General features: G+C 43.5%; 1 protein-coding gene across 7 annotated transcripts in view; it reads right to left on the bottom strand.

Annotated features, from left to right (window-relative positions):
* Positions 1-26,619, bottom strand: part of LOC134558250 (6-phosphofructo-2-kinase/fructose-2,6-bisphosphatase 4) — a 51,105-nt gene that overhangs the window by 22,092 nt on the left and 2,394 nt on the right. For 3 of the 7 annotated variants that reach the window (XR_010082325.1, XM_063411915.1, XM_063411916.1), the window contains exons 1-3: positions 13,257-13,559; positions 5,875-5,991; positions 2,204-2,300 (exon numbers count right to left, since the gene is read on the bottom strand). Coding sequence is in view for 6 of the 7 variants with exons in the window: in XM_063411915.1 (XP_063267985.1) it covers positions 2,204-2,300; positions 5,875-5,991; positions 13,257-13,362 (320 nt within the window). In the remaining variant the exon portion in view is untranslated. Of the gene's footprint in view, positions 1-2,203; positions 2,301-5,874; positions 5,992-13,256; positions 13,560-17,880; positions 17,983-19,660; positions 19,785-26,619 lie in introns of those variants that run through there. The other 4 variants (XM_063411920.1, XM_063411918.1, XM_063411917.1 and 1 more) reach the window with 4 other exon arrangements.

The following is a 26,619-nucleotide window of genomic DNA, read 5'->3' as shown; positions in this document are numbered from 1 at the left end:
GGAAAAAACCAAGAGAGGTCAGCCAAGCTACACTAAGGAAATGTGGTCATGTCGCTTGCTCCTTGTGTCACTGACACAGCTACACATGTCCACAGAACACCCATCAACTCTGCTGACCAGGGTACACTGCCACTGATCTAAAACAACAGCACTGAAACATCCCTGCAACTGCATGCTTTTCCCAATTACCTATTCATATATAACTGCTTTTTAATTTGATTCACAAAAAAATAAAATAAAGTAAACCAACTTAAGGCCTTTATCTTGTGGTACTAAGTTGAAGTGGAGAGACAACTGTTTTTCAGTAACCCACTTGCTCTCTTTTGTGCTATTGTGTGAAAACTGCTTATGCTAAAAAAAAATTCTTACAACAGAGAGCAAAACAAAGTATTAGTGACTGAGGTGAAATATCCCACTGCAGTCACCAACCCGCAGTATAATCAGTACTGGAGACAGCTGAGGACACAAACACCAAACATCCCCACCCTGACATACTTTACATTTATGTTAGATCTGGACAAGAACACATGAATATGCAACTTCCCTATGTCCCCAGCATTTAGCATTATCTTCAAAGTCCATTATGATTCCTAACACGTCGGTAATGCTGGAGGGTAACATTGTACACGATTTACTTGTTAGCAGAACAAAGTCCCATTTATTCCCAGTAAGTACAACCTCCCTGCAGTACCAACATAAAAGCCTGCCCGTTTCAACAGCCCTTCCCTGCATCACTCCTGAATTTTGACTTCCAGACTGAAATTCATAACTCTTTTGTTTACCATCTTCAGCAAGCACAGCTTTATCTTGAAAGAGAAATGAAGGCTCTCGGATCCTGACAGTATTTCCACATTAGCAGAGTTAACAGATGTCAGGAGCTGAGATTCATCACTCAGGTCTTCACTGAATAAATACAAACCCTCTTCACTCACTGCTAACCACGCAGATTATCCCACACAGCCCATTTCATGCTACATCCCTCACCATTTAGCCTAATAGGTGACACAGAGGCACATTAATAGGTTTGGCTCTACCTGTAAGCAAAAGGCTTGCATGGCTAATGCACCTCATGAGTGCTCTTTACCCCCAAGGATTGGGGGGTTCTTATGCAAGCTGTTCTCCTTTGACCTTTGCAACCCTCGGGGCTGCTGAGGAGGGGAAAGGGAAGAGAGAGAGGGGGACAAGGCAAGGGACAGCCACAAAAGAAAGTCCAGACATTTTTTGATGCATAAGGTGAAGCTGAATTAAGAACAAGACAGTTCCTATTTTAAGTAGCCTGAATAAATATTATTTCCATCCATCTGAAATTTCTCATTTCACACTGCACGCTCTAAGTGCTTTCCTGAACACACTAAAAAGTACAGTGAACATTGAAGAAAATCAAAAGGCCTTCTCATTTGATCTCCTCCAGGGAAGAAGCAGCTCCCTCTTGCTCTGACCTTTCTCCTCATCTACCCTTTCTTCTCAAGGGCTGTCCCTACATTAAAGAAAAGCCTCTTTCCAGGCAACAGCAGAGACTCAAATGCTTCATCTGGACACAGAAGTTCACTCTGATTCTCTCCTTGCTTCCAGAATTAGCAAAACATGGCAATCTTTGAGGCTGTGCATTGATGGACTGAATGAGGCACCTGCATGGTGGTCCAAACCACAATTTCAGGGAGAAAATTATCACATTTGAGTCTCACTCATTTAAGCAGATAATGATGAATCCATTCAAAGTGCTCCAGATGAACAATTTCATTATGCAAATCAAAAAGAAAAGCAGTTACATGGGGTTTTTTCCATTATGAAGCAAACAAATGTTCTAAAATGGGATTTCAGGAATTGTGCAGCAGAAAGAGTCACATCTATTAGCTTACAAAAAGGTAGGAAAAGTTATAACTATCCGTTAAAGTAGTTTTTGAGTGAAAATATCCTAGAGTATCTACAGGAATAACAGTACTCACATCCTAGGGAAAAGGAATCAAGAATCTCTCCATTTTTGATGCTTAACATGAAACAATCAAGAAAAAAAGATCCTCAAACTTTAATCAGCCTAAAGAAATCACTATTCCACCTTCTCTGGAATGTCTTTTCCTGCAGTCTCCCTAAGGGTCTTCTTGATCACACAAAGATGCAACTTCAAGCCATCTCTAAGAGCAAATTACACAGGATATCATTTTAATACAATTAGTATGGTGTACCAACCACAATCAAAACTTACTTCCTGATTTTCAAGCCTTCTTCATTGTCAGGCAGGAAGAATTCAAAGGATTTATACTTTTTCACCAAATCTCGACGATACTGACCGACGTTGAACTCTGCCAAGAGAAACCAGCATTAGCAACAGTCACGTGAGAAGGACAAGAGTTATGACAACTTTGAGACCAAACTTCCTGCAAAGATAAAATAACTTGGCCTGTAAGAAGTCAATGTATCATGCTTTTTGTGTTTTGTGAGGTTTAAAATAGCAAGACAGCAATAAATCTTGGAAATAGCTAAAGAACATTTGGGCTGTAGTCACTCCACTGCAGTGGCCATGCTGTAGTGCTTTGGTCTGCCAGTTCACCTGGACAACAAAAATAAATTCTTTTCCTCCTTTTCAGGGGTTACTCAAAGTCTATAAAGGACTAGTAATGATTATTAGCATTAATAATAATTTATGATCATTATTACTAATAATTTATTATCATTATTAGCTTTTTCTTCTATGTATATATACAGTGAAACAGCATTTAGCTAAGCACTTACAGCTCTTATTTAAGCAAGGCAGAGCTCTAAATAGAACTAAAAAAAATCTTTCTTTTTTATAAACAAAACTTAAAATTCCAGTAGTGGAAACATTTTTTCAGAATCCTGCTCAAATATTTCTATTCCTTAAGGATTAGTATTTCACAACTCTCATTCCACTTATTGAAAAAAAAGATAAATTGATAAAACAAAAAAATCATTTAAAAATCATCCTAAGTATGAAAAAATAATCTCACTGTGATACAGTGGTTAAAAAACACCTACTCCTTATCTGGGCAAAGGTGCAAAAGGTCCATGGCCAAACATAGTATCAAGTCACAATATCAGGTACTGGATTAGGGCAAAACAGTTCTGCTTTGCCTCAGAGCAGAATGACACTGAACTCTAATTAATTTCATTCAATGGCTCTGAAAGCAGGTCTCTGAAATGCAATTAATGTTCAAGTTGTTTCAGACATACAGGTTTTTTTCTGTTGAACTAAGGTTTTGGTTTGGTTTTTTTTTTTTTAATATTAAGCCACACTGAAGTATTCCGTTTGAGAAGCTGCCAGGGTACAACTCTGTTTGTCAGACTTCATTTCTGGAAAGAGGAAAAGAAGCTGTAGAGACAATTACAATGTTGTAGTTAAGAAAAAAGACATAGAATAAAAGAGCTCAAGAACCAGATTGCTGTTGGGACTGGAGGCAGAGGACAAAAATATGATTTTGTTTTTTCCCCAAAAGTTAAGTTTTGTTTGAGCTCAGCAGTGTTGATGGGATTTTTCATGCCATGGATTATAGAACAGTCCAGGTGACTCTGTGATGGTTTTAATGAGCACTGGCCACAGTGGCTACATGAAAAGATGGATCCTTGTAAAACAAACAGAAGGTGTGAGAAGTTCAGATGGCCAGCATTGTCAGACAACAGCACTGTAACAATCAAAATTAATTCATTTCATAAGAAGGAATAGTTACTGCCAGAGGGCCATGCACAAAAGAGGAAAAAGTCCTATCTAGTGGGACAATTTTCAGCCTCTATTCTCAGCAGCCCCACCTATAGAAAAGCTTCCCAAAGCTCACTGGTATCACAACTACAACTATTCAAAAAAGTTTCCATAGCTTATTATCTCAAAACAACATTGCAACACAATTCTATTCAGACATCTAATTGACCTCATTTCCTTCAAAAAGCACAGACAAGTCCCCTGTACTTTTAACCATTTCACATTCTAAACAGAGGATTTTGGAAGGAAGAAGACATAGAAATGACTGAAATGATTCAACCATCAGCAAGCCTGGGCTATTTACCTCCATTTTCTGTTCTTGAGCTCTCCATCTTGCTTAATGTTACATGAAAAGATGGTATTTATCTTTTCTCTAGTTTACATAACCTCATCATTTGAACCATCTGTCCCAGAGAACAAGAACTCTTGCTAAATTAAGCACACACTAATTTTAAGACATTAAGAGCCAAAGGGTAGCAGATGTTAGGGCTACTTGATACTGATCCTGTATCAGTTCAGTCCCACTGCCTGGAAGAATTAGGGAAAATGTCATCTATTCCCTCAGCCAGGCTGTGAGGTGTTCTACACTGACTTTGACTTCAGTAAAATTGCATCACTGAAGACACAAACAGAAAGGCTCTGTGGTTTCCTGAGAAAATCTCAGTCACCCTTTCTAACAAACAAACAATACCCAGCAACCAAGGATAGAAGCTCATATTGCAACTTTATGTTGCATATTTCCATAAAATCAGGCAGCAATGCCCTACCTGCTTTTCATCAAGCACAAGTGTGCCTGTTTTCTGATGTGCTCCTCACAGGAGCCCACAGCATTCTTCCTAAACTGAGCCAAACCCCACCTACAGTAAAATTAGTATTTGGGAAACACTCAACCAAGCAGGAGCCAGATGTGGATAGTATCTTGTCTGCTGTCCAATACTGCACTTCTGCCTGTCAAAGTTCACACAGTGAGTGCTCAAACTCAATGACATTTATACATAACACATCTCAAATTTAAGTATCTAACATACAAGCATTTTGTCACCTTGCATATAGACTAAACTACTTGGATTGTTATTCCATTTCAGCCTAATGGATAAAACTGAACTCTGAACTAGCTGATGCTGGTCATCAGAAGGGTTAAACCATGTGAAAACAGTCAAAACCAAGTGATAATTTAAATCCTGTAAACTCTTAAACAATATAATATATCCCCCCATAATGTCTCTTCTAAATAAAGCACATTATACAAGTTCCTAAAAACTTAAGAAAACGCCCACACAAAAAGCTTTACCCTAGAATCAAAAGGCAGTTTAAATATAGGCAAGAACTTTTCATCTTAACCTCTTAGAGCTACTAGGAAACCCATTTCTGAATAGCCAGCCAAAACTCCACACTTTAGTATGATCTCATATGTTTAATGTTGTTTAAATTATTAACTAGGCATAAAGCTACTATTACTGCACTGGACACGGATTCACAGCACACTAAAAGAATCTTGCTCTTCTGCAAAAAGAGAAGGAAGGGGAGGCGGCTGCTCAGAACCTCGGATGGATTTAGGTCCTGTTTACCGGGCCCCCAAGACACCACAGCAGCCCAGGCAGGTGCTTGGCACAGCAAATTTAAGCCTCCTGCCCAAAACACACACAGAAATCCTTAAGAAGGTGATAATAAGTGGCAATTGCCTCAGTCTTTGGGCACTTAGACAAAGAACTGCAAGTCATTCCACAAACACAAAGAAGTAGAGAATTGCAAGTAGCACAAAGTTCACAGAGAAAAAAAAGGTGGAGAAGTCGGGAAGTTTAACCCAGAAGTGCTGACTGCTCAACTGCTTGTAAACAACATTCCTTCTCACCCACATGAGGAAAGGAAAAGGAAAAGAAGGAAAAAAAAAAAAAGAAACAAAAAAGGGCAGTGTTCAATGATAAGGGGAAAAGGTTGATTTAGGCACTTGGCAGAACAAGGAGGTAATGGGACAGTCAATATAATTTGATTAATTAACACTTAAACAGCAATGTGCCTGTGTACGTTATTGCTTAAATATACATTAACGAAAGAGAAGGATTTTAAGTAGTTAAACTTGGCAACAAAATTATTGGAAATCAGGTTTATAAACCACCTGATGTGTCCTGTCCTTCTGATGTAAACAAAAGTAAACCCATCACCTTTCGTAGGCACTCCGATCCAATTTAAGTAGCGAGTCAGCTTCTTTGAGATGTAGGTTTTTCCTCTTGCTGGAAGACCCACCATGACAATCAGAGTAGGGCAATTGGTCATACATACTGGAAGAGAAACACAGGAAAGCAGGATTTACCAACAGCACTCCCACAAAGCAAAGGCTGCTGCTGCAGAAAACCTCTCTGAGAAGGTGCCCATCCAGGCAGCTCATGCATGTGCCTGCTTCTGGGGCTCTACAGCAGGACAGTGAACCTCACTGCCTTTCTGATGATGAATTTTGGAGGGTGAGTCAGTGGTAGTGCAATGATGGACATGTGAGGTGTAAACAGGCAGAAAAGAAACCTGTGTATTTGCACATAGAAACAATATCAAAAAAAAAAGGAAACCAACATCTTATGTCCCTGTGTACCTCAGTTCAGTGCTTGCATTGAAAGGAAACAGCAAGGTGCACAGTTTTTAAAATAATTTTACATTTTTAAGACAACACCTATGCACTGCTCAATCTTTTCTTGATTTTGAGCAAAATCAGCATGACAGATGCAGCTTAATACATTATAGTAAGACATGCTACTCACTACTGATTATTTCTGCTTTAAGTATAATTAACACTAAAATCTCTCTTGAGCAGAGCTCATTTTGGCTGTTACTAAGACACAATTATCCTACACAATCAAGTACAATAATCTGATATAGATATATGTACACACTCTTAATCAAAGCCAGAGCATCTGATTTAAAAAACTCCTCAACATTGTAGGAGGCTGAAGGAATTGTATGTATAATCTGAAAACCTTGAGGCATTTCCTTTCAATTCACAAGTTTTTGAACATTTTAACGGCACAAAACTAAGGATACCTTGCATTAATCTATCACAGCTACAAGGAATTGCCTAAAAAGAAAGAAGACATTAAAGTGATGCAGATACCACCAGCTCCTTCCACTCTCTATTTTTAAGGGAATTAATTTCTATACAGTCCACATGTGTATCAATTTCCTCAGTGCCTTGACAGAGCAGACATCAATTCAGTCCAAAAGAACAAATCTCAGTGATCAGCTGTAGGGCATAACTGAACTTTTGTACAAAGGACTGTGATTGCTCAAGATTCCCAAACTTTGGATTCCCAAAGTCCCATCCCACAAAGTCACTTGCATAAATCTGGTGCAGATAGTTCACACAACAGATCAAAAAAGAACAAGCAGATTAGCAAAGGCAGATGTGCTGTTTTAAAATGTACGTTGAAAGACACAAACCAAAAATATTAAAAATACACCACTTCTCATGGGAGAGAGGAGGTAAAATGGTACCCAACCTCAATTCCACGCAACAGTCAACTACTCCCTGTAATGAAAGCTACAGGGAACTAAATGCAAAGCAAAACAGATCCATCCAAGCATGACCAAGTCTCTGGAAGGACAGTGATAAAAATCCCCAGAGTACGTTCCTCTGTGCAGAAGCCTATAAACAAAAAAAGTAATAATTTCTTTTCCTCTTTGTCATAACTTCAGGCTGTGAATCCCCTCTCCAAGAGGGTGAAGGAAGTCTCTAGGGAAACAACAAAGTCTATAAAGTGCCAAGAGCACAGCGCTTATTAAGCTTAACAGCCTTGCTTCCAGCTTTAAGGACAGCACAATAAAATACTGAGATGAAAGAAACCCCTGACCCCTAGAAATTTTAAGAAAAGATATTTGTTTTCAAAGCCTGTTCATAAGGTCCTTCACCTGAAACAGCTAGCTCAAGTTTCGAACATTTTTTCAGTACAAGCAGGGAAGAGCTGGAAAAGACAAACCAGGATCTGTACAGAAAGCCTCTGTACACAGCCCCAACACCTCCTGCTCTGCAAGGAACTGTGCTGTAACAAGCTTTTTGACCCGTTCCAAGCAGAATTAACTAAGTTTTTATTCTTAGAGCACCTTTATATTTTTTTTTTCTTTTTTCTTTTTTCTTTTTTTTTCCTCTTTTTTTTTCTTTTTTTCTGCTGCTGGGGTCAGCCATACAAATTTCACCTTCTCACAGAACATTTGTCTTTTGATAATCCAACGATAAAACCTTTTACTGGAGTAAAACTAAGGCTTGGAAGCTGCCATGAAGAGACCTGCAAACCACTTAAATGGTTGCTTCACAGATTATACCAACAGCTAAATTTCTAAATTAAGTCCTACTGCCTGCATGGGTTTGTAATAGATTTTCTAACCAAGCAGCAAACTAGAACAACACAACTAAAACATGCATAAGGGACATTCAGTGTCCCAGTCTGCTACCACCTGCATTTTTACATATATTTCCTCAAATAAAGTACAAAACTAGCAAAGCTGCCTCTGTTAGAACCCCATGTGTCCAGTTTAACAGGCACATCTCACTTGTTATTCCAATCACTCTGGTGGGTAACCACAGAGCAGAAACCAAGAGAAATATCCCAATCAAACAAGTTGGGATATTTAGGAGGCAATCCTACTCTCATTAGGTGCCAGGCTGACCAAGAATGATTTTACTCTGTAAAGACAGATACCTCTGTCTTTGTAAGGAGGAACATCACTGATGCCAGTGATCCCAAATACTCCACTTTTACAAAATGCCACGTCCCTGTAAACAACACTGCACAGGACATGGTGCTGTAAGACACAGCACCCCTCAGTGCTTGTCTCTAACAAAAGGGTGGCAGTTCACAGTCTAAAATTCAGAGCACTAAACAAATGTTTGGTGTTCTGGATTAGATGGCCACCAGTGGCTGCAGCCTCATAACACTTGCACAGGTGGCACTTGGTGACAAACACACCTGTGCATTGGGAAGTAAAAGCCAAAGGCACGTGTGCTGGCCAAAACAGCCCATTCACAGATAAACAGCAGGAGTAAAAATAAAAGCACACAAAGCAGCCACTTCACTTCTTCTGCACCTCAATGTAGCATTCTCAACACACAGAGCCTCAGCACAGCAGACTTTATTTCTTCCCTTATGATCCTGTAAAATTAACAAGGCTTAATTTTGTTCATTAGCTGAATAAAAAAGTTAAGACCACAACAGAATGCAAAGCTCTGTGGATGTATCACATACTCCAAAGAAATTAATAGTCTTTCACTTTATCTAAACCACAGCTTTCTCAACAGAATATTGCCAACACTCACTGCAAGCAGGGAGGACTAGTCATTCCCACTAAGGTACTTTCAACATCAGTGTCTCATGGTTTATGTTTCCCTTGAAGAAATGTAAGCAAGTTTGACATGAGGAAGTAGGCTGATAAAAACAGCCAAACATACCACAAGGCACATATATGTAATTCCTGGTTTCCCAGTGGCCCAGTGTTCCATCTCCCCTTTCACAGCACCTCACTATCATTCAATTTATATTAAAAACAATTCCAGTGTGAGTTACAGGTGTGTGAGTTAGAGCCAAGGCAGACTGCTAAGGGCAGCTCTCTCTCCACTCCTTACCACTAGATTGTCTGGTTTATCTCCAGAAATATCTCTACAAGGTCTAGTTTCGAGAAAACAAACTCATTTTTCACTACTGATTTGCATATGTAACTCCTAAGGGTTTCTGATAGCCTCAATGTATGGATGTACCATCAACACCAATTTTGTTAGAGGAACACAAGCCCTCAGAACAGTAAAACAAAACTTACAAGTTGTATGCCGTTATTTGCTAAAGATTTTCTAAGACTTTAGTTAGTTTTTTCTTTAAAACAGATGCTTGTAATATATGCATTTAAGAGTGCATGTTTATAAACAGCATTGCCAAAGAGAGGGAACATGGGAAAAATACATCCAAAATACCAACCAGTGAGGGAAAATGGCCAAGTGATGAGGTGCTGCAACTGAAGCAGAGCCATTGCCCCAGTTTAATATTTCTTAAACATTAGAACAACACAGCAAGTTGCAACTCAAGAGTAAAATTATGACAGCCTACCCTTCTAAAGTTTAAGACTTAACAGTCAAGGAAAAAGAAAGTACATGTTTATTTCTTGACTGTTAGACTATTGTGAAATAATGCAAATGCAAAAGAAGGTTGTGAAACCAAACTGGGACATGGGACAATCTAGATCAGCTGTGCTGCAATCCATCAGTCCTCAAAACTCTCATGGATCTTGTGAAATTAGAGTCAAGAGTTGATATTTTCCAGGTTCACTTACTACCAAACAAATTATCAGCTCTCCGTTCCTTTGACCCAGAATTAGATTTTGTTTTTTCCTTATATGTGTAAAGGACAGATGTTTTTTGTATCAAGCTCTTACTGTTAGAGATTTGAAGTTTACAAAGTGTTCTGGCAGTTTCTATGGCCTTCTGTTCAAGGCCTGTTCTCCAAAATCCTGTACTATTTAGAGGCTCATACACAAATATCTCTGACTTTAAGCCAGCACAACCACCCTTCCAAATAAGGTTAGCCCTACATGTTTTACCCATCACATATCCAAGTTAACCATAGCTAATCCATCATATCCTTTTGATCAGTGATGACAACCAGTCCCCATTCTCTGCATCCCATGGGGATGACTTCCCCATCCTGCTGTTCTTCCTGAAAAGCTTCTGCTCCTAGACCTGAACAAGTCCATTATCTTCTGCCTCTCCTCTTTTTGTCCAAACTATCAGTTTTCAACATCACCATGGTACAAGGGATTCAGAATTCACATCTGTCCCAAGGCCAGCCTTGTGCCACCAGCTGCTCCAAGCTGCTGTGTCATTGACTTCCTCAGGGCCACCGTTTGCTTCCTCCAGCTTTGATGCCAACAATGTTCCCATCACACATCCTGCTCCTCAGGCACCATCCTCACCTCATTCAGTCTCCTATTTTCAGTTCCTAGGATCAAGAGCATAAATACACACAAGCAGCACGTGCTCAAAGGGTAGAGCTCTTCAGAGCAGAAATAGTAATTTGATACTCTTTTTTTGGATGTACAGTTCTACTGCTGTACCAACAGCAAATGGCAATTATTAGAATGACCAAATTCCAGCAGCTGTAGGGAAACAAAGCATTTAACTGGGAGTGGGGGGCAAATGTTTAACCACAGGAAGTTCACTGTTTATCTCTCATTATAAACATCCTCTGCTGGCCTCCCCAAACAACTTTCACTAGGACCTACTTGGCTATTTGTTTTTCATGTCCACATTTACAGCTCACAGCTTGATTCAGAGGTTAAAGCAATCCGAACATCCAATGCCAGGAGCAGCTTTAATTCAACCTATTCACAGACAAAACTTTTCACAAGTGACCACAAAAGGCAAGCCACAGCTATTAATAACAATATGCACTCCCAGTGCCTCCAGGTGTGACTTTGGAAGGTCACCAGAACAGTCACCTCAGCTGCAGCAGTGGTAAGAGCTGCCTGCTCAGTAGGCTGCACACGGACACAACTCAAGACCTTGTACCACACAGACTAAAAGAACTGGCTCTTCAAAGCCCTCTGACAGCTAAACCTTGGCACAGCTCAACAGATTTCTTCTTCCCCAGACAACTGCAGTTGCTACAACCTTTAGAAAATCACACTAAAACCAGCTAACACAGGGAAGTCCTTTTGCAGATAAATCTGTCGAGTCCTCAACTGGAAGTGTGCACAGTTCTGCCCATCCACCTTCCAGAATGATAAAGACTAAAGGTAGTGCAGATAAAGGTCAGCAGAACAAAGGAGAAAATAAAAAACCCAGCCAAAGGAGACTGAAAAAGTTCATCTTGTTTAGCCAAGAAACTCAAAACACAGAGTGACTAACTTCACTTTTCTCACTGCAAAGCTACACCTAAGGACAAGAAAACCACTTCCAGCTTCAGCTGGTACTTTTGGAACAGTAAAATCTGACACAGTTACCTGAAGCAGCAAAGATCTGAACTGGTCAACCCAAGAGCTCCAAATCCCATCTGGGCAGTCCCTCCTGAGCTGCCACAGCACAGCTGCAGCACCCACAGGTCACGCTGCCTCACCAGAACACAGGGCAACGCAAAGTACGTGGAAATCTCAGGGAAAAGGAGCCTGCAACACCCTTGCATGGGAAAAATTATGAAGGGTTCTTGGTTTGCTGAAACAAAATAGATGTTTTTATCAAGGAAGAGTAACTTCTGCTCCTTTACAGGCTGTTTGTAATTCTCATATATCACAAATGACTGCGGACTTTTTGATAGGTAGGGCTGCAAAAGGATTAAAAAAAAAAAAAAAAAGGCAATCTCTTTTTCTAGCAAAAGGGTTTTTTTTTTTTCATTTATAAGGGCTCTTAGGCATTAAACTTATGGAGTCCTACAAAAGACCCCCACAAGCATGTGAAATATTTTTTAATTTATAGTCAAGTGAAGTTAAATAATTCTGCCAAGAAGACAGTGTACATTGTCAAATTACACATGACTCATATGCAATTTTATTCTTGGGTTTGGGGAACTTTTCTGTAAAACAGTATCTGTGTCAGAACGATAACAGATATTACTCTGTTTGGAAAAGAGATGACAAATTAAGGCTACAATGAAGCAGTCTTCTTAGCATGTTTACAAAACATTTATACACATTTTCTGACCCTCTTTCTAGTTCAGCATTCATCTCAACCCGCTATGGTTCAGATACTGCAGTAATTCAGTTCCCACAGAAACACACTCCTGCCTGCTTGCCCAGCACACAAGAAGAGAGTTAGGGATGCTTTGGGATTTTGGTGGGGGTTTTTTCCTTTGTGGGGGGAGGGGTTTGGTTTTCTTTTTTAGCAAGGGCTGGACCGAAGCAAGAGCAGAGAGCCAAGGCTGCAGCCCATGGACTCCTGCCACACCGGCAGAGCCTCAGCTCTGTCAGCACAGCCTCTTTGCATGACAAATACAAACAATTCTACACGACAAAGCCCCTTTTGTCTGCAAAACTGCCGTGTACCGGACCTCAGTTACTTAAGTAAGGGGGAAAATGAAAGAAAGAGGAGGAAAAAACAACCTGTGAGGCAAAGTTTGTTAATGAACTATGGTTTACAAACGCCACAGCCAAAGTCTCAGGAAGCTGACGACTTGGTTGGCTGCACCTCAAAATATGGGAAGTCATTAACTCACAGAACAGATGGGCTGATACAGCATTGGCCTTAAAGGAAAAAAAAAATCCCAAAGGAACACAACAACCAAAACAAGAACACAGTGACATTTTTAGGCCTCTCTCCAAGACGAATATACTGAATGTAAACGCTCCCTGACACCAGAGCGCCTAACAAATAAAAAACCCAAACAAACCCGCAAAACACCAACAAAAGCAAGCAGAATACACATTCATTCCAGCGCAGCTTCCCCGCCTTCCGCCGGGCACAGAGCCAGCAGCTTCGGGGCTCGACCCTCCACGGGGGCCCGCGGCCGCCGCAGCCCCCGGCAGTGGCCGGCCCGAAGCGCTGCGGCTCGGCCGCGTCCCCTCGCCCCCCGCGGGCGCCGCTCACCGCCGCGCTGCGCGCTGTGCCCCGCGGGCAGCCCGTTGTCGTAGGGCTCCCACGTCTTCTGCAGCGGGTTCTGCGTGAGCTCCCGCGCCGCCGGAGCCGCCGCCATCCTCGGCCGCTCCCGGCTCCCACCGCAGCGGCGGCGGGCGGGGCGCGCCGGGGCCGCCCCCGGGGCAGGGCCGGCGGGGGAAGCCGCAGCCCCGCCGTGCCCCGGACGCGGGGAAGCCGCCACGGGGCCACCGAGACCCCCGCGGGAAGGTCCCGGTCCTGGCAAGGGTCGTGCTGCCAGCAGGTGACTCCGCTCCGTGCCGGTGCCGCGCTGCTCTGACTGCAGGGAACACCACGCTGCCTCTGAAAAGGCTTTTATTAAAAAAAAAAAGAACCCAGAACCTAAATATAGAACGCTCAGGGAGCGTGTAGTGTGTTATAAGTCATGCTTTAAGTGATACATTTTTCCAATTAAACTCTGTTTTGGCCTGAAGGGTAAATTAATAGCCATGCAGAAAAACAAAAACAAACCATAGGTTTCCTACATCCCATTTGGCTCCCCCGCCCAAAGAAAAGCTGTTAACAAATGGCCCTGGGAAGCTGCAGTGGGAGCAGTGGTTTCACGAAACACAACACCCAGCTGTCGCCTTTCCACATCACCTTTATAGCTTAGGGAAACTCACTTCATTAACTGGCCTGAGCAGAGCCCTAAAAAAGCTCAATATTTCACATATATACACCTTTCTATATATTTTACAGAAAAGAAATGCGGCACAATGAAAATACGGTAGTGAAATGCAATACACACTTTCATTATTAATCACTCCATTATTATGACACTGGCCTAAACACAAGTGAAGGCCAGTACATACTTCCTTTTTTAATACTAACCAGACTCTGATCACCTGAGAATTATTTTTAGTTTTTCTGTTCTTTTACAAGCTAAAATGTACCTTTCTAAACAACAAAAAATCAGTTCTCAGAAACATTTGGCAAGACACCTCTGGGAGAGTCAGTACTGTTTTTCCAGAACCATGTTTGCATGACCTGGTTTTCCCTCTCTTCCAAGTTATTTCCTTCTCTCCAAGACCGATTACAGTTTTCCACTGTAGGTGTCCTACAATATTTTTTACCCAAGATTTTCCTCCTGATTTTGTTTTGGGTCGATGCTGATGTGGGGAGGGGCAGAGGGGCTACAGGAGTCACATTGCAAGGGTCAGAAAACAAGGAGCAAAGAGAGGGAGGTTTTGAAGGCTTAAAAGCTTCTGGTTTCTTCTGTCATCTGTGTGTTTACTTCCAACAGTTGCACAAAGAGGTGTGAGCAGGAACAGTTCGGTCTCTGTCCCAGGTTTATTCCAGAAGTCTGTCTCCTGAGCACACACAGAATGTTGCACCACACAGATGACAGACACCAGGGTAGAGTCCAGCCCCAGGATGTCCCCACCTCGCCTTCCTGTGATTACAGCCAGGCCAACACCAAGATCCTTCAGTTTTCCTAAAAATGCCTCCAGAAAAGCCAGGAGAGTCCACAACAGACGTAATGTTAACAGCAACAAGAGATTAACAGGAACGCCAATTTACAAACAGCGCTTCTCGAGTTTGTTTTACATACATTAAGTAGAAAGCTTATTAAATCTGTCCAGTCTCTAGGAACAAAGTTTGTACTTCCTTTCTGCAAATCCACACCCTGCAAAAGAACTGGAAGTTCGGTCACACACCTGCCTTGAGCCAAGAACACTGGCCTGACGTTGTTCATACAAGAACAGCATTTTCAGAAGTCTGTGGGGTGAATGACCACGTTTCCAAGTCTCATCCTCAAAGTACCAGGCTCAAGGCCAATTAATCAATTCCTTTCTGCTCAGGCAGATTCAAACCAGTGGCACCTGCACAAAACTTCAGTTAAGGGTTTTTCAGGTGTCTGTAATAGCATTACAGGTTTTCAGAGACACCTGCTAGCCTTTGTTTCTGTGAGGCAAAGAGTTCAGCTTGTTTGACAATAAGCTTATGTGATTATGTTGTATTCAAGGATTAGTTGTTTTGTGGTTTGTTTTTAAACATCAGTGCAGTAATGAGCTATTTTACCAAGGACACAGAGAAAGCAAATACAGAAATTCTGTGCTACTCCCGAGGTCTTGTTTCAAAACATGGTTTCCAACAGGACTAGATTCACTTCCTGAAGGAATGAAGGGAAACAAGTGTTGTTCGTTAGATTCCCAATAAATGACAGAGATCACCTTCTGCAGAATCTCATTGTCATCAGCTGCTGTCTTCATACAAAGGCTGGAGGAGCAGAGCTGATGCCTGCAGGTGAAGAGCTTTGTTTGCTACAGAGAAACCATGAACAAGCCTTTACGCCTGGGAAGGCTTTTACACAAAGCATCTGCTCTCAGGGCCATGGTGAGCAGGGAGCTTACCTGAGAAACCACCTCCCTCCAGAGGCAAAACATCAAGGGGAAGGGAAGTCTTGGAAAATGAGCTGCAGCATGGAAATACCGTGCTTGAGCCAAGTGACAAAGTCACACTCATTCTCTGGAAACAACTGACTGACACAACAGGAAACTTGGGGTTTGATGCCTACAGCGAATGGTAATTATTTATAGACAAGGAGAAATAAAAGAAACTGAACCACGGTTTCTGCTTGATCCTACAGAAACCCAACTTGTATCTGTGGACGTGCTGTATCATATGGCAGCCATATAATCCAAGGTTCATAATACGTGCAAGTAATTTCCACGTATCTCATTTCCCTAGTAAAGATATCACTCTTTAGTCTGACAGCCCATAAAACATCCATAAACCACGCACCATCTCTTCCTCCCGTCCCTCCACCACCTCTCCAGCAGCACACTTGGAGCAGGGGAAGAAGACTCGCCTGTCTCCGGGGGAGCCCTCAGCAGCCCGAGCACACCCGGCTCACGACAAACACACCCACAGCCCTCCTGCAGCGCAGGGGCTCCGAGCTGAGAGCCAGCACGGATCTGCGGCTGGACAACGAGGCATGAGCACAGCCAGCGGGAGTCAGGGGGTTCTGGAGCGTTCCGGCATCGCCCGGGGACACCGCGGGGACACCGCGGGGACATCGGGGACACCCCTCAGGCTCCCGCGGGTGACGGGAGCGCCCGCGCCGCCAGGGGGCGCCCTGGCCCCTCCGCGGGCACTGCGCAGGCGCCCCCTGGTGGCTGCCGCGAGCAAAGGCACAGACCCGGCACAGCGGGGACACAGAGGGGACACAGAGCCCGGGGGGGACACACACACACACAGAGCCCGGGGAGGGGGACACACAGAGACCCCGGGGGGGACGGGGAGGGACACACGACACACAGAGATCGGGGAGGGGAGGACACAGAGCCCGGGGGGGAGGGAAGGACACAGAGACAGAGCCCGGGGGGAGGGGGGGGACACACAGAGCCCGGGAGGGACACAGAGATCCCGGGGGGAGACACAACCTACTCCGGGGCAGGGGTGGGGACGACACACAGAGCTCAGCCTGCGGTGGGGGACACATACACAGACAGCCCAGGGACACACACACGCGGCCCGGAGGGGACACACACACACAGACACACAAACAGCCCGGTGGGGAGACACAGAGCGCTGGCCATCCCTGTGCTGAGAACTGCTCCAAGCCCGCCCAGCCGCCCGTGCCCAAACAGTTCTCCGGGAAAAAATGAATTTCCCTGTTACCCTTCAGAAAGGCATTGTCACAGCCAAGTGACACCGGTGTTGCCGTGCCAGGAGATAGCAAAGCTCCGCAGGACTAAAACACATCACGATTTGGCTTTAAGCATGCATGGTAGAGTCAGAGTTTACAGGAAGAACCAGGGAAGGAAAACCCATCTACGGGCCCTGAGTCATTTCTTAATCCAAATGAAAAAAAAAAAAAAATACTGGGAGGAGTGAGTCCACACTCAGAACCAAATATCCCATTTCTTTCTAGATATAAACACCAACAAATTATATTTCATGGTTAATCTATTACTTCAATTTCTCTAAAGTAATTCTCCTTCCAATAAGTCATGGGATTTGCAGTTCCACATTCCCAGCTATCTACTTTGACAAAACCCACAGTCCTTGACCTCTGTACACAAAACTGGCAATGATCAGCTGGGAAAAACCTAAATCCAAACCCTCTCTATTGCAAATGGCAGATCTCTGCTCCAGCTCAAAGTGACAGGAACGAGTTTAAATGATCCCATCCTAAGATTGGCATCTGCATTTTCTACATCTGGCAATAGTGAGAGGGGGAGAGATGAGAGTTTAAGTTCTTATCCCCATTTAAGAAGGTGCAGAGACAGGGCTATGAGGCTTCCCACTTAAAAACACTCAAAAGACATCACCACTAGCACAGCACCAGTTTTGTTTCACCACAAATTGAGGAGACAGAGGAACACAGACTTTGCAATGATCATTACTTATGGCTGTTATTCAAGAAATACAGACACACACCAGCACAGCCTTCAGCCACACACATATCTTACACACCCAGCTTTGATATCCATCCAAAGCTCCCCAGTTTCACATGGATTGGCTGGGTCTGACCAGCTAACAGGCAGCCTGCCACACTGCATCAGTGTTTGTATAAAGCAGACAGGATGTTGAACTTATAACTGATTTTCTCTTTAAAAAAAATGAAATGTACCTTCAGCAGGCTGGTGGCAGTCCTTCATTGGCCAAAATCTATGCAGCTGGAAGCACCACCCCAGGACAGCAGCGATCTAATTTATACAAGGCTGTTACAACACTGCAAGCCAATGAGAGGAGTCAGTGACCAAACACACAACTATGCTTCACCCTTTCTGTTCACAAGTAACAACAGTCCAGCATTTCAAAACTGGGTTTCAGGTGGAATGGGAGAGATTTCCCCGCACTCAGCTGATGTGAGGCACATTGCTGATGGGGTTTATTGACTAAGTATTTGTTGGGGTGCTCTTACATGGTGAAAAGATTTGTAAATGCACCCAGTTTTTGCTACGATGATCAAAGCTGCTGCAGAGCATCAGGGACACTTGGCCTGTTCTGTCACATCCCTTGTTACACTTAGATCTCAGCAGGGAACAGAGTGCTCTCCTCCAGGTAATTCCCATATTCCTGAAGTGCAGATCAAGCCTGGCAGGTTTTTCCTCCCTGTGCAAGAGGAGTCCCTAACAACAACCTGCCTAAAACACAATGCCCTCCTGCTCAGTATCTTGTGACTTCTGGAAGCCAGGTACTAACCCAGCCTGGCTGTTCAGTTGCCAAGGAAAACCAGAGATTAAGGAAGCTGCACCAAAAAGAGCACCTCTCTTCCTTCCTGGGCTGTTCCTGAGCTCCTGGAGGATGACACAGAGTATGCCTTGTGAACAGTCATCCTCCACAGGAGATCCCTCAGGAGCTAAAAGCTGCTCACAGAGCTTCCCACAGAGAACAGAGTAAGTTCTTCCCCATTCAGAGCTTAGCAAGCACAATGAGCAATCAAGGCAGAGAGGTGCAGTGCTGGGTTAGCAGAGTGACATACACTGACTCACACCTTCTCAGTCCAGGCTCTCAGGACATTTTGTTACATCAGCTTCTTAAATGAAGACTTCCAGTCTCATCAAGGCTGCCTATGGTTCCCTCCTCAACCCGAAGTGCCATCCTCCTTTTTGTTGTCCCAGGAGTCAACCCAGCAAAAATGACAAATAGCCCACTAAGTCCCCAAAAATTTCAAGCACCCCACATGACAAGTTCAGCAGGTTCCCCAGACCATCTCCACAGGTCCTTCCATCTGGGACTTGATTCCAAACCAACTGAAATCACAAGGGCCAGGCCTTGTGATACACAGCCCTAGCACTTCCTTCATTTCTTCTGAACAACAAGTAGGTTTTATTAGAGGCACCATCCACTCTGCATCTTATTTCCTATCACTGCCTAAAGGGAAAATGTTCCAGTTGTCTTGAGTAGACAGCTACCCCAAAGACGAGCAAAAATCCATTAAGAACTCATAAGTAAACCAAGAATCTGCTCTCAGCAAGACACACCTTCAGGAATTATTTTGTAAGGGCTCATTTTACTACCAGATTTCATGGCTACAGATCAATCCATCAAAGAGACTGATAGCAAATACCCAGATGGAATCCTGTTTTAGATGGGAATAAGCTACTGCTAAGGAGAAGAAAATTCTTCAGTGCTAACTGGGAACAGATTTAAACAACACCCAAGATCCCACACAGACAAAGCCATATAAATACAGATACTTAAGAGATTCCTGAAATTCAGATTCAGCTGAAACAAAATATTCCTTAGCATAGATAAGAAAAATAATTCATCCAAACAGAAAATGTTCATGTCAGGGAAATTAGCAAGAAAACAAGTTCTTATCTATTCCAACAACCATCAACACATCTGATACAAGGGAAGATCTGACAGGGTTTGGGCACTCAGGAGCCTCACACCACACTTACTTGGCTGGAGAGACAGGTAATTCCCACAGCAATTTGCTTTTGTGGTATTTTCCTCGTTGTCTACTGAAACATCGAGTTATTCACAGTGCATGCAAAGCAATGAGGTATCCCTGAGAGCAGTGTTCATGTGTGGCTGGATTCCAGCATGGCTGTGTTTTCCAAACCATGACGACCCAACCATCAGGAAACAAGCACCTGCCACACAAAGGTTTTATTGCGAGAATTGGACCCATAAACTCTTAGATTGCTGTCTGGAGAACTCACTCCTTGCACTGCAGGCATTAAACTGTATCAGGGGAGATATCTAAGATTACTTGGGGAGATACATGTTATCAGCAGAACCTCATCTCACCAACACATGGACTGCATGAGAACCCCAGAGCAAAGGCTGAGACTGACAGAAACAGCAATATCAACTAAAATAATATACACCTTTGGTATCTTTATGTGAACCATTCCTCAAGGCTTGGCTATTCAGTGTATTTTCCTTTCTTCTAAGTATATAAATATGTTAGTATAGATGTTTATCACATTTCAGAATAAATAACTGATATCTTTTAAATGTGGGAGCAATTTAATGTCTGGAGATAAATCTTTTGATGAGATGCTGTTGTTTTCACACAAGGAAGTTTCCTGTGTTAAGGCTGGCATTAGGGGTAGATTTAAGGCTAGCCTGCATTAATTCTGTTTGTTAAATCTGAAGGACAAATCACTAAATCTTTACACCTTCAGTCCAAGCAGTCCTCTCCCATCTTTACCTCTGAGAGAACACAGAAATTATTTCCCTGAAAAACAGGCAAGATTCTCAAGTGGTACTTCCAGGTGTTGCTTAAAACTATTCCCATCATCATGGAGTTGAGCAACATTTTAAGTCTTCCTGTTATGATGCAACATAAAGGAAAGATGGCATCCATTATTCATGTTTTCTAAGTGCAACCCAGAGTTAAAATGCCCTTTGTAGATAAACCCTCTTGCCAGGGTTACCAGGGACTCCAAACTATTTACATGAGGGGGCCTGTGCTTGTGAGAAGTGCCAAAAAAGGACATGAAAACACAGCATTTGCACAAATTGCCTATTTACATTCACATGTCCAGGGGTTAATTGAAAATCCCGGGTTTCCAAGATGGCAAGTGCACTGAGGAGAGCATTCCTGCACATTGTTCTGGTAGAACCTGACGTTGTTACTACAGCAACAGCACGAACAGCCTGGCACAGCCCCTGCATGGTGGGTGCACCCTCAGACACTGCCCCATAGAGCAGCAAGTCCACTTCAGTCACCTGATATCCATCATTCAACCATGGAAAACAAGGGCTGGATTAATCTGTAGTATTTGAAAGGGAAGGGAAAACAAAAACACACCTGCATCCATGGGGATGTCTGTCTTTGTGCCTCTTGAGCCTGCTTACAAGCAACCTGTGCTAAGCAGGCTGAAAGTGCCTCTATCACCTCAAAGCTCTCTACTCCTTTTCAATCACCAAGCATATTAGAAATCCTCCCCAGTTCCCAGTTTGAAGGTATGAGTAGTAATGTAATTAAAGGAAGCACAAGGAAAGGACTGACAGATTTAAGTACAACAGACAGCCCTTTCCCAGGCTGACAGGCTTATGAATTATGCTCAGCTACTTTTATATTAGATATTTGAACATTTCTGGTGTATACACATCCTTTCTCCTGTCACTCAGCTAGGATCCTATGAATCCCACTTGCTCATAACAGTAGGTCTATGCTGCTAAATAAAAAAAAATATATTAAACAAGGGCAGCTGCCTTCTCAGAGTATAACTTTACACCATCTTTAAAACCAAATGCTATCAACTGACTTCACAAGTTCAATTCCACAAGAGCTGTCACCTCAAAGGGAAACATCTGTAAAAACTTACTACATGCATTAGGAAAGTTGTCTGATGAGATGAAAAAGGAGAATATACTGACAACAAAGAGTACACAAAATTTGCATGTGATTAAAATGCATGAAGTACACCAGATTAATTTTTTTAAAATCTTCAAGGCTTCGGGAAAGAGCAACATGTAAGATGGCAGCACTTTAAAGACAGGAGATAAGAGAACTTGGGAAGCACCACCCGGGGTTTAGGGTGTGAAATACTGAATGACTGATGGGGAACTCAAAGGGGAAAAAGGCAAGGAGGAAAAGAGCCACTGGGCTGGGTGACAAACCCTGGCAGGTGTAGAGTGAATCCGTGAGTCATCAGCACTTAACAGAAGCTGAAGCCGTGTGAACGCCTGGAAAAGGGCACAGGGACACCAGAGCAAGACAAGGTCAAACCGTGGGAGGAGGAGGAAAGGCTGGACCAGGAGGGGCGAAGAACATCACCAAAGGAAGAACAACAATTCATTGGAACCTGCAGAGAGGAACAAAACAGGGGCCTGCAGACGTTTCAGTGACATAAATAACACGTAAACAGAGAGCAGCACCCAAAGCAGCCCTGGGATAGGAGAGGCTGAGGGACAGGGGTACAACCTCACCTTGTAAGAGGGACTAGACTTTGCCAAGAGCCAGAACAAGTCTTAAAAAGGGGGACAGGAGTTAAAGGTCCAGCAGAGGATAGTCCAGCCTGTTATAGAACAGGTAGAGAAAAGCCCACAGCAATGGAAGCAAGAGCAAAGACCAAGGGGCCCCAAGTCCTCTCAGTTACATTTGGGTTCCTGCATGCCCCACAGGCAACAGCAAAGCAGGTTTTGTGAAAGTAAAGAATAAATCCGTCTGGAAAGCCAGCATGGAAAACTGACACTGACACAAGGAGGAAAACAACTCACAGCATATGTGACGCCAGCTGCTGCTGGAAATATTCTTAAGCTCTGTGAAAAAGGAGGGTATTCATCCAAATAAAAATACAAGCAAACCAGAGCAGAGCTTCTCCAAAGCTACCAGTGACAGAATTTATAATAAAAGCAGAAATTCATCCTAATTTGGCACACTGCAGTGAAGTCAGGTAGTCTAAAACAGCACCGAAGGGGGAAAAATACAGGCCAGACACACAGATCTAAATCACAAGAATCTCAATATTCAGAGCCTCCAGGGCAGATTTCTCATTTTCTGTGCATTTTGCAAGTAGACTTAGATGGCTTATCAGCTTCCTGAGACTAACAGGATCAATATGCAAATGAGGAAGCTTAATAAGAGTAATGAAATTATGACAGCCAAAATAATCAGATTTACAGAATGCAGACAGGCTAAACAGCACAAATGCTACACATTAAACTCTTCAAGGGGAAACAGTCACCAAGTGATGCTCCAGTATAATAGTACTAAAGAAGCCTTCTCTTTAAAACAAATTTTAAAAAGCAGTCCACCTGAGTTCTCATTATATTTTGAAAAAATGACTTTGGTACAGCACAAGTGTGTCCCTAGAGAAAATACAAAAAATTATTCAGGTGCACAGAAGGCCGTACTCCATCACATATGGCATAAGGGACAGCCTTTGGCACCAGAATGTGTAAAAACACATTTCAAAATTTAAATATCAATTGAACGCCGAACAGGATACAAAAACAGCAAACAAAGCAAGGGAATCAGAAGCAAATGAGCACAGCAGCCCTCACACTCCCCCACCCCCAGTGAAACACCAGCTGTCCAGGACTGCTGGCTCCAGACAACCACCCTGGGTCGGTCTGTGCCTGCTCAGGTCCCCCCTCACCACCAGGGACAGCTGAACCTTCTTTCACACAGGACAGAGGTATTTGAAACATTAGTTTTCCACATTTTAATGAAAAGTGGCTGGCAGGAGGGAAGAGGTGCCCTCCCAATGCTCCCAGGACACACAGTGCTTTGAGCTGGTCCCATCAGACCTGGGACTGACAACAGACAGGCCCAAGCCCCTGGAACTGGCCCAGCCTGGGGGAGAAAAATCTGTTAAAACCCCAAGACATAAATCTGTGGGAGATATCTCTTCAGAAACTGCTTGGATTTTTAAGCTCCTCTAATCCCCAAATGGGGCATTTCTCAGGGAAAAATAAAGAAGAATCTGTGAGACTGAGCTCCCACCAAAACTGAGTAACAACTGCAGCAGTAACAGGGCTGCTCCCCCTCCTCCTCTGGCCCATCAGTCCACCTCTCACAAGCCATCTGACATTTTCTAATTGCAAGAGGTCATGAACCCCTGAAATCTGCTCATTGTTTTGGGGAAACCACTTTCACATGGGTAACAGAAAAAAAAATACAAAGCTCTTTTCCCCCCCTCCTTAATGCAGAAGGTAAATGCTGCACAGCTCAAGGATATCAACAGGGTTCCTATGAACAACAAATGTTTCTTGTTATTAACCAACAACATCAATTAGATTTCCAGGGACATATATGACTATAAAAGGAAACTTAAAAGGAAGGAAAAGCCAGCCTTAAATGCAAAGAGTGTCAGTGGTCATTGGTCAGAAGCAGTTTCAGATGCACTAAAACAGCTCATGGTGGTTGTGCTCCTTATGTCAAAAGAGTGGGTGTAGTAGAAACTTCTATAAAATTTTTAATATAGAAACTTTTAGCTACAATAAATCCCCACAAATATTTCATCTTTCCATGTTTAGATTTATACTATCCACTGGCAGACTGCACTTAACCCAGACGAGGGGATTTCTTGCTGCTTAGGGAAACATCCACATTTAGGCACCTAAAACAGGCAGGATCAAACTCAGCCCTCTGGCTGAGACACCTCCCCATGTCTGCTGCTGTGTGCACATGGAGAATCCCTCACGTGGGGATGCCGTGCCAGGGGAGCGGCACCACGAGCGGCTTTTCCCAGAGAGGCAGGAACAGCACGTCCCAGCCATTTTTAGGTGTCACTGCTGACAGGCACCAACCCCGCAGCAGATCTGGGGCTGGCAGGGGCTGCTGGAGCTCCTGCTTGGAGGAGAACACAGCCAGGGAGCCTGGATCACACAGCTCCCCCGGCAATGCCCAAGGCTCAACATGTGTGAAGCCAGCTCCACACAAAGACAGGGCACCATGCAGAAACAGAAGAGAATATTTTTTTAAAATAACTACCCAGGAAGGAGTTCAGGCAACCCTGAACCTGAAGGTGAGCTTTGACTGAAGCTCACCTTCAGTCAAAAAGAGAGACAAGAACTTAAAATCCATTATTCACCTTTTTTTATATCTTTTCCTCCATTTTTCAACTCATGCATAGCCTGTAAACAATATAGTAATGTACTGAATCACCTGGAAACTAATGCCATACAGGCATTTCAGATATCCAAGTGCAGAAATCACAGCTTTAAATTCCATGTTTAAATGGAACCGGGACATTATTTCTACAAGGGCACTCATGACAAATCCATCCCATTTTATTAATAAAACATTTGCAAAACATCCTTTTTATCCACCACATGGATACAAGTCAGTTGCAATTAAGAGGCTCATCATTTGTATTCATGGCAGCTCAATGCTTCAGGGCTTCAGGATTAATTCCAGTGCATTACTTCAGACCCTTAAATGTTGCAGGCACCAACCTCCAGGAGAGCTCCTCATTCAGCAGCTTCTCAAATGAGAGTTGAGTTTGGCAGAATCAAAACACAGCCCTAAAGGTACTTAAAACTGTACTGTTGTAATAGCACAGGCAAGCTGACACATTTTACACAAAAAAACCCCAAGTATTTCTTTTCTTTGAATGGACACAAATTCACAGGCTCAGCACACCAAAGTGATTTTGGGGAAGGGAAGGCTCTGGGAGATATTATAGCACCTTCCAGTGCCTAAAGGGGCTCCAAGAGAGCTGCAGGACCTCTTGACAAGAGCATGGAGTGGCAGGACAAGGGGGAACAGATTTAAACTGGCAGAGGGCAGGGTTAGATGGGATATTAGGAACAAATCCTTCCCCCTGAGGGTGGTGAGGCCGTGGCACAGGGTGCTCAGAGAACCTGTGGCTGCCTCATCCCTGGAGATGTCCAAGGTCAGGTGGGATGGGATTTCAGACCCCTGGGACAGTAGAAAGTGCCCCTGCTCATGGCAGGGGGTGGGATAGGATGAACTTTAAGGTCCCTTCCAACCCACACCATCCTGTGATTTTACTTCACCAGGTCAGCACCTCAGCGGGTAACAGGTTCAGTACGTCTGGAGATTAGGATTCATAATTAGTGAGTGATTACCATACTTGGGGCCAGGTTTTGGCAGGCACTCAGGAAAAAGCCTGGTTTATCAGCCACCCTGGCCCCACGGTGGAACCTTGAAAGAGCAGCCCAGGCCAGAGCTGCCCCTGGCACTGCCCCTGGCACTGCCCCTCTGCACGACCAAACCGTGCCCAAAGCCAACCCACCACTGCTGGAAATAACAACCTGTGAGAAGCAATGTGGGACCCTCTCCTGCAGCCCCACTCTGAGTGCCTGGTAAAAATCTACTGCAATCAGCAAGCAACCTAAATTACCTAATTTTAGATGCTGGAGAGCCCAGCTAGACAGACTAAGGAGTTTGGAGTTGATTATTCTCTTTTACTCCCTTTTACAATTTAATTACTTAACCTCTTATGGTCTCAGACACCAGAGGCCGAGCACTTTGCCTGTGAGAAAAGGTTAACAGACTAATTATTTCTCTTATAATGGGAAAAAATGGCTTCTGGGGAAAAGCTGTGCAGATCCAAGGAACCCTGCACTTCTCAGGCTCACGGCTGGTGCCTCCTCACTTGTATTTTTTGAGTTTTTACCCTTTCTACTACACTGGCCTTGTGACTCTTCCCAAGAAGCCCCACCCAGGGTGTGGGGCACAAGCTTACACCACATTCAGTAAATTAAAACAAACTAATCAAAAAAGAGAAACAGAACAAAACATACAGAGTGGGAAGGTGGGAATACTCCACCAGGTCATTTCTTTCAGAAGATGGCCCAAGTATTCCCCAAATACATGATCTTTTCCAGCACTTCCAAGTCTCAGATTTATATTTATCTCAAGGGCAAATCTGTGGGCATCATATGCAGAGGTTAAGCCCCAAGGAAACCATGGAAGTCCAGTGAGCCATTC

This window comes from Prinia subflava, chromosome 14 (genome assembly GCF_021018805.1).
Source record: "Prinia subflava isolate CZ2003 ecotype Zambia chromosome 14, Cam_Psub_1.2, whole genome shotgun sequence".
In the NCBI taxonomy this organism is placed as follows: domain Eukaryota; kingdom Metazoa; phylum Chordata; class Aves; order Passeriformes; family Cisticolidae; genus Prinia; species Prinia subflava.
This window is presented reverse-complemented; position numbering and strand designations above follow the sequence as displayed.